This window comes from Hippoglossus stenolepis, chromosome 10, assembly GCF_022539355.2.
Source record: "Hippoglossus stenolepis isolate QCI-W04-F060 chromosome 10, HSTE1.2, whole genome shotgun sequence".
In the NCBI taxonomy this organism is placed as follows: Eukaryota; Metazoa; Chordata; class Actinopteri; order Pleuronectiformes; family Pleuronectidae; genus Hippoglossus; species Hippoglossus stenolepis.
This window is the reverse complement of record NC_061492.1, coordinates 18202947-18216712: the sequence shown is the minus strand read 5'-3', so window position 1 is coordinate 18216712 and position 13766 is coordinate 18202947. Positions and strand designations below refer to the sequence as shown.

The window sequence follows — 13766 nt, the reverse complement described above, 5'->3', positions numbered from 1 at the left end:
TCCAGATGTCTGCCCTGGTGCCACCACAATGTTGCTGCCACAAGAGCGCAGCACACCGCTCCACCATACTTCATGCATGTGCTGAGAGTATCCTCTGCATGGACAAAGTTTGTAATGACCACATTTACCCAAAGTATTTTTTATAATTAATAGATAAGTCTTGAAGTTCTGTTGTTTTTTCATTAGCAAGGTTCATTTCTCTTGATCAGGACCTGCCTACTAACCCTTCATCAACACTGACAGTTCAGATAAAATATAGACTGTATCAAATGTAGAATTGTGAGTGAGGGACCTAGAAGAGATAAGACTGAACAAATGCACCTGGGGGGTCATATTAAAAGTAGAGGAGTCACTGGGTGTGTCTGTCTCTGTGAAGCCTACCTTGGTGCTCTGGGGCCAGAAGCCTCGTCGAGCTGCACATTGCAGAAGTTTGCCTTCATGGCTTTTCTCCACCACATTTGAATTCACTAGATCTGGATTTTTATTGAGATCTGCCCCAAATTGGACAAACTCATGAATTTCAGTCCCCTATACATGAATTATTTTCTATGAAAATGGGGGAAAACGCTGTATCTAACAACGCTAGAGAAAGAGGAGTAAATCCTGGATCTGCCCCCTGATCCGGATCAGCACCAAAATTTAATGAGTTCTTTTCCTGACATATTTTATCACATAGATATTTTTTGCTCCATTCCTGGATAGTGGGAGAAATTGAAGACACGTTGTCCATCTTTATAACCAGTCTACTGACAATAATTCAGTTTATTTAAAATTAATTACGATGCTAATTGTCTCCCCTTCTCCCTAACAGCACACTGATCCACAGGAGTGATGGAGCTTATGATGTCATAATGACCTTCTGGGGGAAAACTATTTAATGGAAGTCCTGAAAACACACATTTTCACACTTCATAAAAAAAGTAGTCAAAAAGATTCAGGATATTAAGAGAAGTAAAACATAACTTTAACTAACTATCTACTAACAAACCAGGAACATTTTATACGAGAGGCGTTAGAGGAATAGTTCACCCACAAATGAAAATTCACTCATTATCTACTCACCCCTACACTGATGGTGGGGTGGGTGAAGAGTTTGCCTTTAGCGATATAGACCAGAGACCATAGAGGCGTGGTGTGTGCTAACATGAACGTGGCTCCAGAGGAGGATCACAGAGGACATTTGGGCTAAAATCATTGTGTAAATGCCATCGTTTCGAGTCAAATTTGAATTTTGGGGCTTATGAACACTTGGATGAACCCACAGGAGCAGTATGAAGGCATTTTATGTATTTTTTCTGTTTATTTAACATTTGAAGATGTAGTCCCCCAGTTACTTCAGTTGTATTGGATTTGACTGCAACGCTGTTTACCCCAGAGACTCCAAAAGTGTTGACTCAAACACTTCATCCACCCCTCCATCGACATAGTGGTGAATTTTCATTTTGCTGTAAACTATCCCTTTAACATGTTTTACTGTAAACCTAAAATCAACAGGGCGAAGAATCAAGTTCCATCCATACTTTTCTCCACTAGAGAGAGCCAAAGACCAACAAATGATAGTAAAGCCTGTTAACCATTTGGTGGGGGACATCTTAATGAAGTTGTCCTTATTCTGCCATCTGATGGCTAAATATCATGTGTTGCCATAATTAATTCATAACGATGTAAGAGAGCTTGTTATGCAACATGAGTGGAGCTGCCTCACATCACGGTCTTATAGACCTGCCTATTTTTCCTGCATATATGGTGTATTGAAGGATATGATGTGCTCCTAATGTTGTGCCAAAAGACCCGTGTGAAATATACAGATGCAATAAAGTGAAATACAAAGTATATACATGTATTTCCTACAGAAGCAAGTGTAGGTGTGTATTATATCGTGCACAAGGATAAATCAAGTATGGCTCAGGCTCTTGAAAGTTCATCTTCTCCTGAATGGAGGGTGATTGGAGCCTGACCGATTTACTGGTTAACCAATAAAAATCTGCCAATATACACTTTTTACCAACATGTAAGTTGTTTGCTTATATGCGGCAATGTCAAAACTTAGATTTTACAGAATATCCACTGCAACAAATATACGATTGTGGTTATTTTTTTAGATGAAAGTTGGGTATATAAGTTTCATTTATTTATTCATAATAGTTCGTTTAAATATTGATTCCCTCATCATAAGGGTTTGATAACAATATCTTAGGAATCAGTGCCAAACTTCTCCCTAATATATATTTATCTGTATGAGAAATATGATAAGATGTATCCAAATCAGCCCACAAATTAAATACAGTTGAGCTCTAAGCTTTATTACACCTTGTTTGTTTGTCACATGCTACAAATGTTTTCATTCTTGTGTAACTTTTATAATCTAATGAAATCCTGTTTATATATGTTATTTAATCTAAGATCATAGTTTATCTTTTGAATCTAATGTGTATGTGCAGCAGAATTCCAAACTCATAAAATCTAAATGTCAAACTCCAGTAGCAGTGTTGGTGTGAATCAGCAGACAGAACACAGACAGAGGGGATCAGACATTTATTTACCCTTATTAAAAGTTACAATAAAACCATTAACATCTTCAAACGATAGCAAAATAAAGAGAACCAAAAATATTGGCCAAAACATATTTACAGAGACAGTTTGCAGATAAAAAGCTCACATTTTGTACACAATCCCAAAAACCTGCGTCATAAACTCTGAAATGTGAACACTGCAATACTCAAGAAGCTCGAATGTAGTTTTAGCCAGAAAAAGAATGAAAATGCACGAACAAAGACATTGCTCTTTTTCCACCTCCCCTCCTCGATTTTCACTTTTCTATACATGACAAAATACTGGAAATTTTGGGGTAAAACATAGGAATGTAGAATTCTAAAAGATCATTTGAAAGGTTTCATGTGTCCGTATAACAGTCATTTCGAGTGAAGGAGATGGTCTGCCCCGCTCCACAACGGTGACGATTTTTAGATCCCACAAAAAGATGAGAAAGAAAAATAAAATGTTATAGGGCTGCCACGCTGTTAAAAAGGATGCTTCTCCATGAATTGGGAAAATAAGTCAGTATTCCTGATTCGCTCCCCATCCAATCCATTACCTTCCAACATGTCAGTCCCTGTGTGTACCATGAGGGGGCGACACAGGCCGACACTTTAATCATGAGAGGGCCCGGTGAGATTCTGTCTGTCGAAGAACTAATAAAAGGCAGTGAACTGGTGGTTGAATCAGCAAACGTGATATATCCTTTGTCTTCTTTTGTAGTTTTGTTATAACTTTAAGAACGTGGCACGAGTCTCTCATATATATATTTATATACTTTAATCTTGGAAAATCAGTTCAGGTGCCATGACGGGGAGCAGTCACTCGGCCTTGGCCTCGCCCTCGGCGGCTGCGGGTGTTGTGACCTCGGCGGGGGCGGGGGCAGCAGCAGGCTCCTCAGCAGGAGCAGCCTCTGTGGCTGGGGCCTCCTCTGCAGCCTTGGTCTCGCCCTCTGGTGTAGCTGCTGCTGCCGCGGCGGCAGCCTCTCCTTCTTTGGCCTCAGGGGCCGGCGTCTCCTCTTTGGTTTCCTTGGCCGTGTGGCCGTTCTCCTCAGGCTTGTCCTCGGTCGTGGGGGAAGTGGCCTCCTCCTTGCCCTCCTCGCTGCCCTTCTTGCTCTTCTTCAGGGAGATGCCCTTGAACTTGAAGGAGTTCTTCAGGGAGAACTTCTTCTTCTTCTTGCCCTCCTTGGCTGCTTCACCCTCTGCTTTGGCGGCCTCGCCCTCAGCAGCAGGAGCAGGCTCGATTGCATCTCCAGCGCTGGTCTCACCCTCCTTGGCTGGTTCAGCTGTTCCGTTTCCATCGGCTGCAGCCACTTCCCCGTCGGGCTTGGCTGACACGTCACCGTTGGTCTTGACATGACCATTCTCCTGCAAAGAAGAGGATTGGTTAGCCATGCAATAACATTTGAACTAGGCCAAAACAAACACTTTGCATAGGGAGGAGAAAATATTATATATATATAATCTATTTTATCAAATCACACGACAGACTAGCAGTAGCTGACTTGAATATATATCAGTCACACAGAGAGAGGCGCTTGGTCCACAGAGGGGGATCAACAGCTGTTTGCAGGACCCTACGCTGACACACGGGGGCAGTAGTGCTGCATCGAAATGTCAACACAGAGCGAGCTGAGGGAACAAAGGAATCCCAGAGAAACTGGTTTGTTCTCTCATCCAACATCTATACAGCTGCCGGAGTGAGCGGACATCAGACAAAGCCACTCATTTTCACTCCATCCACTACGGACTGTATGAAGTCAACATGTGTGGATGGAGGAGCACACTGTGGCACATTAAACATCTGATCTGAGGTCAGACTCAGTCAACTCTCTATCAATCAGTCACCCATCAATCAAAGCACCGGGTCTCCACGAACCTCCCTTTAAAACACAGACTAAAAGACGCTCGGAGGAAAATGGAGATCGAATTGGCGCCTGCACGCGCTTTGTTTCTGATTCCGCAGACTGCGCCCCCAGCAGAGCGCATTTACATCCTTGTTGCATCTTTTGTTCGACGCCGGAGCTCGATCCCAGACCCCCGAGAGAAAAAAACACGCTCCGGCCGCACATTGCCACCAGAATGTGTGTTTCTCTCAGTGACACATTCAGGTGGACCGGCAGCAGACCACCTCAACTAAGGCAGGGCTGGTGCGCGCAGAGCGGGGACGAGCGTGGCCACTCGACGGCTGCTCTGCTGGAGGTCCCCCCCCCCACCTCCATCCAAAACCACCGGCTCTTTAACTTTCATTCACTCCTGATCTCTCACTACAGCCCCGTGTTTGCACTCAAAGAGACGGGTCTCAGCCCGGAGAATCGGCGGCTCGGCACCCACGGCAGCCCGGGGTGCCCATGCTGCCAGTGGGCGTTGGGGGCCATGTGGCTCTCGGCTCTACTCACCTGGCCGTTGGCTTTGGCAGCAGCAGCAGGGTCGCCGGTGGCTTTGCCCTCCACAGCTACTCCACCCTTTGCAAGCTGGGATCCCATTTTTTCTCTCCTGTAGGTGTTGCGAACAAAAAAATTATAAAAATCGAAAAGGGGAAAAACCTCGGGGGAGCTTTGGAGATTTGGTTTTTTTTTTAAAAATCCAGATCTGGGCTGGTGGGGTGAGTTCTTGCCCAAGGAAGGTGAAAACAAAATCCGACCGGCTCTCCTTCTCCCTGGATGGGTCTTGAAGCGAGATGATCCCCGTCTGTGTGAGTGTGTGCACCCCAAGGCTGCTGGGCTCAAATTAAAGGATGTCAGGGACACGACTGTGAGTATTTCAACCGCGCCTCGAAATCGACCGGAGTCTCCTCCCACGGGCGTGACAGGCGGGCCTCGACCAATCTGCGGCCGGGGGATGGGCCTCGCTCACTGCCACAGACTGCCGCTGAACTGGAGCATCAGCACAGACTTTTTCCACTGTCTCAGGTGCCTGGAAGGTTGTTGTACTTAGTTTATCAACGTACTCACAACATGTTGCGTATGTATTGTGACAAAAGGACAACACTTCAATAACATATATTAAAATGGTAGATACAGTTGTAAAACCAATTGAAGGTTTGCAGGAGAATATCAACTAGAGACGAAGACCCAACAACGCGTTTGCGATACAAAATGTTGTGTATTTTTTTCTCTCCAAATGAGGTTATGTTTTCAACCCTCACAGTTTGTTTGTTGGTTAGTTGGTTTGAATGTGTGTTTGTTTGTTTGTTTTTGAGCAAGATTTTGCAAAAAAACACTGGTCGGATTACCACGAAATTTGTTGGAAGGTTGTGGTATGAGTCAGGGAAGAAGTCATTAAATTTAGGTGTGGATATAAATCGGGGCGCGACTCCAGGAAAGTTTTTAATACTTTACAAGATAGGGTGTTATTTGACCTTTTCGCCCAGCGAATTATTATGTGCAACAGTAACACATACTTAGAGGACTGTTTGGCCTTGGCCTCGCTCGACTGACTGACACTCTAGTTTAATGACTTTTCTCAAATCTTTGCTTGTTTCTTGTTAAGCAGCAGAGGGTTGGACTGCCGGACTATTGAAATAGAAGATTCTGAGAAGAGAACATCCCTTTTTTTAAATGCTCACATCTCCAAGATATACAGGGGGTGATGAATAGGCACATTTATAATTTAAAGTAAGGGAAAGGACATTTTTGCTATAAAACCTAAAAAATTGAGGCCCAGTGCAGTCGATCAGTCAAAGCTCATACTTTACTGTTTTACTTTTGTATACACTCGGTGACCCTTGTTATCTAGTTTTACGATGTATTTCAGTGACTTCCTTTCGCTAAAATAAACCTCTCATGTGGAGGATTTGAATGAATGGTAATTTGAATGGTCTCCCCTGGATTTCTCTTTTTGAGTGACAGTGCCCGGGCTCCCCGAGAGTAAACTGGTTACATAATCCACGGCCAGCTTCACACTTGGTGGAGAGACTTTGCGATCATGGCACTGGGGCTGCTTTGTCACCGCCACAGACAGGGAGACAGTGAATCACCTTGTCAGCCCGTAACGAGGTCTCCACGAGGTCTCTCGGCCGCAGCAGTGTGTCCCACAGTCGCAGCAGCAATGACACTGCATTTTGCTTTGGGTGGCATGAAACTGATGGGTTCCGCTTGTGACCCAGCGAGGTCCGGGGTTTGAAGCTGAGGTTATGAGATACACTAGAAACTTGGGACCAGGTCGCACATGGATTTGTATTTGCAAGCCGCTTTATTTTGAAGGCATAACTCTTAATTCTGGCAACTTTAAAGTAATTGTCCTTTCTCTCCCATTAACCAGGCCCTCATTTATCCCACAGAGGAAACCATGTCGACTAAATGACTCTCCACTTGCCATCCTTTATTTGTGGAATTTACAGTTTCCTGTTATCACAGCTCTTCTGACGCATCCGGTTATACATCTCCCTCTCTCTCTCTTTACCTTGTTTCTACCAATTAAATGACACACAGAACGCCCCCTCCTCACACACACACACACACACACACACACACACACACACACACACACACACACACACACACACACACACACGCACACACACACACACACACACACACACACACATACACACCCCTCTCAGACATGTCACAGCCGTGGTATGCAAGGCATGCATACGCCAACCAGAGAATGATCTCTATCCGTTCAGTGGGCTGAGCTTTCCAGAGAGGAATACACCCTGAGGGGTCCGACCACCACTTCGCACATTCTTCCAAACTGAGTCAAGAGGGAGACCAATGAATTGAAAAGATGTTTTTTAACCCCCCCCTCAATCATACAGCTCAGTCGTGGTTTGGGAATTCTCTGTTGCCCTGTGATGTGGGATTGCCTGAGTCTTTCTGGGGAGGTCTATACATTTCAGGTGGTCAGGTTTCAAAGGGATGCTTCTGGTTTAATCAGCAAAAGAAAGAGATATATCACAGCGGGGAATCCAAGCCTCTGCAGAGGGATCCCTGACAAGAATGGCCTCGGGTTTGAGGCTCTTAAGCTGCAGTTAAAGGTGGTGTCTTCAGTGATGTGGATCATTTGGAAAACAAATGAGTTTTTCTCCATTTTGGCCTTACCTCCACAATCAGGAGGCCTTGCTGAGCACAGAAACAGTTGTAAAATAGGGTTTGTAGTGTTTGCTCAGAAGCTGCTTTTAGACAGGCACTGAAGTCTGCACATTTACTTGAGTCATCCTACTTTTCCAGAGGGGCTGTATATCAGTTGCTCTGGACGTTTTATTTAATTTAATATTTAATTTTTCTTGTCAGCAGCCTAGTAAAACATCCGAAAACTATCAGAGTGAGCCCATGTGAGAATACAGTAGGAAAATGTCTGGGAAATTCCCAGCAAGCAAGTGAGCATGTTCATGACATGAGGACGCGATGGACGCAGATCTGAAAGAATACAAATATCTCTGGATGAAAAAGAGATGCGACACACGTAGAAGACACAGACGAAGATGTCAGCTTGGAAAGACAACGGCATTCGAAAGCTTTTGAAGATAAGGGTCTCAATGCTGTTGTCGATGTCCTGTAGACAAAGACACTCGACGTCCGCAGCAGAATTTAAAACGTCCGGCCTCCTGCATGCTCTACCCAGGCACCACCCCTCACCTTGAAGTTCTGGACATTTTCCTGCTCTTGTGAACGCGTCTGACCCACACAATCTCCCGCTGTGTTCTTCATAGGTGAAACGCAAACCAAAGGATCACATCTTAAAACAGCTGTAGTGTTGTATATGGAGATTCTTGACTTACTGCTGTCCTCCACACTCTGTGTTTGCAGGGAAACGTCAGAAAACTGCTTATCGGGTCTATGCAGACGGCTGCAGCTGAGATTGATGTGTCTGTTTTCATAGTGAATACTGACAGTGAAGGTGTGAATGTGTGTACATACCCGTACAGTGTGTAGTACATACTTGTACCACACACATGGTATGATGATGACAAGGCCTGATCTCCTTGAGAAAAAAGGAGATTACTGCTTCAGGACTTCCTCCAGCCTCCAGCCTGCCAACTTATTTCACATTTCACACAGCGTTCCTCCTCCTCTTCACACTCTTCTCTCTCCTGCACTCATCAATGCCCCTGTTGCAAAGCCTGCTAAAAGGCTTCCATTGAGACAGAGAGAGGAGAGAGTGAAAACAAAAGGGGGAAAAAAGAGCAAGGAGGACCAGAGCGATGGAGGAAGAATCAGAAACACGTCCCCGGGGCTCAGTTTGCCTCAGGAAGGAGAAAAGTTTATGACAGTCACCTTGAACAGATTAGTCGGGCATTTCAGCATGATGAATATGTAATTTCCCAAGGTTCCTCCATTCGTCAGAAGCTCATGCATACACAATCGGAGAGACAAGAGGGGGCCGTTTCCTGCGTGCTGCCTTATGGTTTTGTGACATAATAACGGTTTATAGTTTGTTGCCATTTTCCTGAGCTAATGGGCTAAACACATGAGTGGGGTGTGGCTTTAAAGTAGGTTTTTAATTGGAAATAATCTGACGACAAACGTTACAGTGGATTATATCGAGGGACCGTTTCAAATGAAAACGTTTGCGTGTAAATCCAATGCAAAAAAACGTTTGACTCAGAAGTGATATCCAAGCAGTTCTGTGAGCATGTTGAGATGTAAATGTGATTTTATAGGTCTGCTACAGTCTGGCACAAACACAACATTTGCATTGCCAAGCACCTAATCACAAGGAGAATCAGGTGCAACTGCCTCTTCACTGGCATGAATAAGGGCTCGTAAGACTTAAGAGAAAGCCCTTTTGTGATGCTAATTAATTCGATCAACTGGCTTATTGACTGCAAAAAGGAGCTCACCAGCAGGCGACCGACACTGCTACACATGGCAGCCATCTTGGCCGGGCGGCTTGTGCAGACGCATTTGGCTGTCGGGGCTCGGGCAGGAGGAGGAGGAATGGATGCTGTAGCTGGGATGTCCAATGCTCAGCCAGGCTTGCATGTCTGACTCGCCTCATTGATAAAGCGGTCGTCGGCGTCACAGGGGAGCATGGAAACGCAACACAGGGAAACCGGCAGCAATCATGCTGATGTGTGTAGATTTGCCTCACATCCCCCCCAATCTCTCCGTCTCCCGGTGCCTAAGGTGTCAGACATTGCTGTGTGCGTGCAGACATACCACGGAGCTGGTTACCACGGCAACCGCTGCTCCTATCGACATCTTCGGAGGGATGTTAGTCGGTGGGAACCCAGTCAAGGGTGTATGTGTGTAGGGGGGTGGAAGAGGATATGGCTTTGCCGTTGTTTTTGTTTCCCTTATCATCTCTTGCATGTTTATTTGAGATGACTCCGACTCCCACAATTTACGCAGCTGAGAATCCCAACCTCCGTGTGACCGCAGGGAAATGAAACGCGGTTTCCTTTTAACCTTTACCCTCGCCACCCCGTCGTCACATTCTATTTTTTTCCCCCTCATTCTTTCTCTCAAGTTTCGTGTACTGCGCATCTCCTTCCTCCCTCTCTCTCTGCCAGCGGTTGCCTCTGCTTGAGTCACTGCAGCCAAATTCACCCAGCGGTGGCTTGTTTCCATCTGTTGTCATGACATGTAGGCCAGGTGAAAAAAAGTAGTGATAAGCAGGAGATAAAACAGATGACAAGACAAGAAGGGAGGGCGCGGGGTTAAGAAGTGTTGATGAGTGAAGCAGAGAGAGAGGATAGGGGTTAGAGTGTGTGTGTGTGTGTGTGTGTGTGTGTGTGTGTGCCTGTGTCAGACAGGGGCACACAGTAGTAGGGCAGCTCATCCCCAATGGCGACGGCACCGCAGCATTACTAGGTCAGTGTGCCATCATCCCATTCATCATTATCACAGCCTGCTCTTCTTCCTCCACTTTCCCGCTCTTCATTCCTCCCACGCTTTCTTGCAGTAGCTGTCCTCTTCTTCCCTTACTCCCACACACACACACACACCCACACACTAAGCATTATAGACAGAATAGAAAGTAAACCCAGAAATAGCAGATGTGTATTTGATGGTTTGATTTCAGATCCACAGGAATCACAATGGCTTACGTCATCTGGCCATGCATCAACCTCAGTTGTATTTTGTCTTATATACCTGCTTATATACAGGGGCGGCTGTGGCTGAGGGGTAGAGCGGTCGTCCTCCAACCTGAAGGTCGGCAGTTCGATCCACAGTCTTCCCCATCTGCATGCCGAAGTGTCCTTGGGCAAGATGCTGAACCCCGAATTGCCCCTCATAGCAACAAGTGCTGCTAATAGATGCACTGTATGAATGTGTGTGTGAATGGGTGAATGTAAAACTGTACTGTAAAGAGCTTTGAGTGGTCATCAAGACTAGAAAAGTGCTATATAAATACAGAACCATTTACCATTTAACATCAGCATATTAGCGTTGTCTTTGTGATTATGTTAGCATGCTGATGTTGGAATTTAGCAAAGCTTAGCATAAAGACTGGAGGCAGTGGGGAAAATGCGAGCTGGACATGAAGACATTCACCAAGCACCTCCGAGGCACACTAATAAAACCTAAAAACATATTAAGGAACATTTTTAATGATAAAAGGTTTTTAATTTGTTTAAAAAATAGCCACCCAACATATATTGTCAGCTCAGCCGATGAAGTCTCTGCTTACGTCTAGACTAATACTAATACGAGATCACTTTAGGTTTTATTTGCGTTTTTGCTCCGTATCAGTAATAACTCCTGTCCATACTAACGCACCTGAAAATGTATATCAAGGAACCATCCACATACACTGGGCACGTGTGTGCTGAGGTAAACAGGAAGCAGATTGTGTCCTCTGCAGTTGGTTGCATACTTACAGCAAATACTATGATCACGACGCAAATGACGCAAATTTTCAGTTTTTACCCGTCCAGACAAGAACGCAACTAGAACTAAAACTGGGCCCACAGCATTTCCAAACTTGTCTGCTGTAGCTGCTGGAAAAGTATAAAGTGTGGAAGGCAGGTGTAAACATATTGCAACAGTGATGCCTTTTAAAACCACAACAAAGTGGTGTGGGTGTAGCCTCTGCTGGTAAATATGCAAACCCGTGTCTCGTGGACAATGACATTATTTTAAAAGGCTGAATTGTTATTTTAACCGAAAAGCACTTTATTAGAAGAAGGAACCGTTTATCTACCTTTAATTACACATATCATTAAATACACATCTTTTTTCCGTCAAAGATCACAAAACGTCTGCTGCCCTGTGACAGACATAAATCAATTATCCCTCGTTGAATCAGTTTAATGGTCTGGAAGCGGAGGGGCATAGATACCCTGACACACTCTGCACTGTTAAAAAAGCAGCCCAATAAAACCTAATGGGCCGTTTGTCATGACACAGCTTTGCATTCCTGCATATTATTTAAAAAAAAAGGCCTGAGCGTTACAACGCCACACACACATGGGTCCCCTGCTGCTCCGAGAATGGTTTGTTTAAGTGTACACAAAGACATATATCTGACAACAACCACTTGCGTGCAGCCACATGCAAATTAATTTGCCCCCTACCACCGCTACACACACACACACACACACACACACACACACACACTCATTAGCTCAGTTCTGGGTTATCTACTAGGGGGCCATTTTTTTTTTGGGCCAATCTGTGAGATCTTCACTCTCTCCGAGCCCCCGTCAATTTTTCCTCTCCCCCGGCTTCTCAAAACCCCCTGCCCCCTCCTCGTCTTCCTCTACCATCCTCATTGTAATGCAGATTTAAGATCGGGTGGGGGAGGGTAGCGAGATGGGGACAGAGAGAGAGAGGTTTGTGGAGAGGCTGTGGTTGGTGTTAAGTATGACCTGGCAGCCCTGCTGTGCCTCAGCGGGCAGTCCAGCGTGGGCTGGGGGAGGGGAGCCTGACACAGAGAGAAAGAGAAAGAGAGAGCTTTGAGGGTTATCCCCCATCCTGTATACATGACTCAGACATCAGATATCAACATCCCAGCCTCATCTTGGAATAAAAGATGGCAGACGTGCCCCTCGGACCTCCGCTCGACAGTAATCTCATCCAGGACTGGAACACAGAAGAATGGGATGTTTGACGGCGTTTTGTTCTGTCTAGACATAATGAGCTTAATGTCACCGAGGTCATGTTGTTGTTCCCTCTGTCACAGAATAATACCATGTCAGACTAAGTGGAAAATGAATATATAATTTACAAATGGGACTGTATTAATCTGTGTATTATTTGTGTGGACGCAGTAAAGCCATTAGCGAAATCTCACTAATTTACCCCGACAGATTGTTATGCTATTGTGCGGCGAGAGACAGTGCTGTAAATTTGGGTTTTCCTGCAAGTGTGTCAGGGTGTGTCTGTTGTGTAAGTTTGTGTATATACACTTTGTCTGTGTGCGTGTATGTGGTGCCTGTCTAATTCTTATCCCTGCTGCTTTAACTGTGTCCACACTCGCTGCAGCTGTCCGACTGTAATCCTGCGTGTCTGTCCGAGAGCAGTGGCGAGAAGTCAAACTTTGTTTACCGAGCGCACGAAGCACCCCACCCCTCCCACCGAATGCACTCACACACACACACACACACACACACACACACACACAAACCCACACACCAGCATGGGGGGGGGGGCAGAAATGGCAGAGAGCAGAAAAGGCCTGCAGCGAAAATGAATACATGTCTAGAGTTGATACTCAGCCATTGTGTTTTAATGAGCCGTGTGTGGGATGGATTTATTGACTCTGGACCTCTTACTGCCCTGAAAAAAATGACGGGCAGCTTATTTCTGCCGTCGACTCCTCATTCACAGTTTGATTACTCTAAATTGCTTTCTAACCGCATAAGAAGAAAACAGCGTACGCTTATATGCAAGGTTCTGTTTGGATAAGAGGATTTTTAATGTGCTTTCATAGACATTTATGATAATAATGATGATCTAATAAAAATAATAACAACCTAGCAACCTTTTTTATATAGCACTTTAAAGGTCGTTTGGTAAAAGTATGTTGACGTTGTTTTATTCTAGGCCTACATCTGCCTGCTCAATTGAGCCATTTTTAGACATGAACTGCAAAAGGTTGTCTAGGTCAGATGCGCTCATAACTGGAAAATGTCCGGAGAGTTCAGTTGAAGGGTGATACCTGGGTAGAGCACTCAGGAGGACATTATACATTATATTGTAGTAATTATGTCTTCAAGTCAGTGGGAACTCAGTTTGGGGGGGAGAATGGAAGAAGTCAAAAATTTGCCGTCAGCCCTTTTCTATCAAAAGCTGAGATATTTATATTCTTTTGGAGATGTTTTCCTAGTTTTGTGTCTTT

General features: G+C 45.0%; 1 protein-coding gene across 1 annotated transcript; it reads right to left on the bottom strand.

Annotated features, from left to right (window-relative positions):
- Positions 1 to 2520: 2520 nt before the first annotated feature.
- On the bottom strand, positions 2521 to 5287 carry marcksl1a (MARCKS-like 1a). Its single transcript, XM_035168345.2, has 2 exons — positions 4934 to 5287; positions 2521 to 3902 (listed from the first exon to the last, which is right to left on the bottom strand). The coding sequence occupies exons 1-2, from the start codon at positions 5018 to 5020 to the stop codon at positions 3357 to 3359; spliced, it is 633 nt and encodes a 210-aa protein (XP_035024236.1). The 5' UTR covers positions 5021 to 5287; the 3' UTR covers positions 2521 to 3356.
- Between the last annotated feature and the right edge of the window lie 8479 nt (positions 5288 to 13766).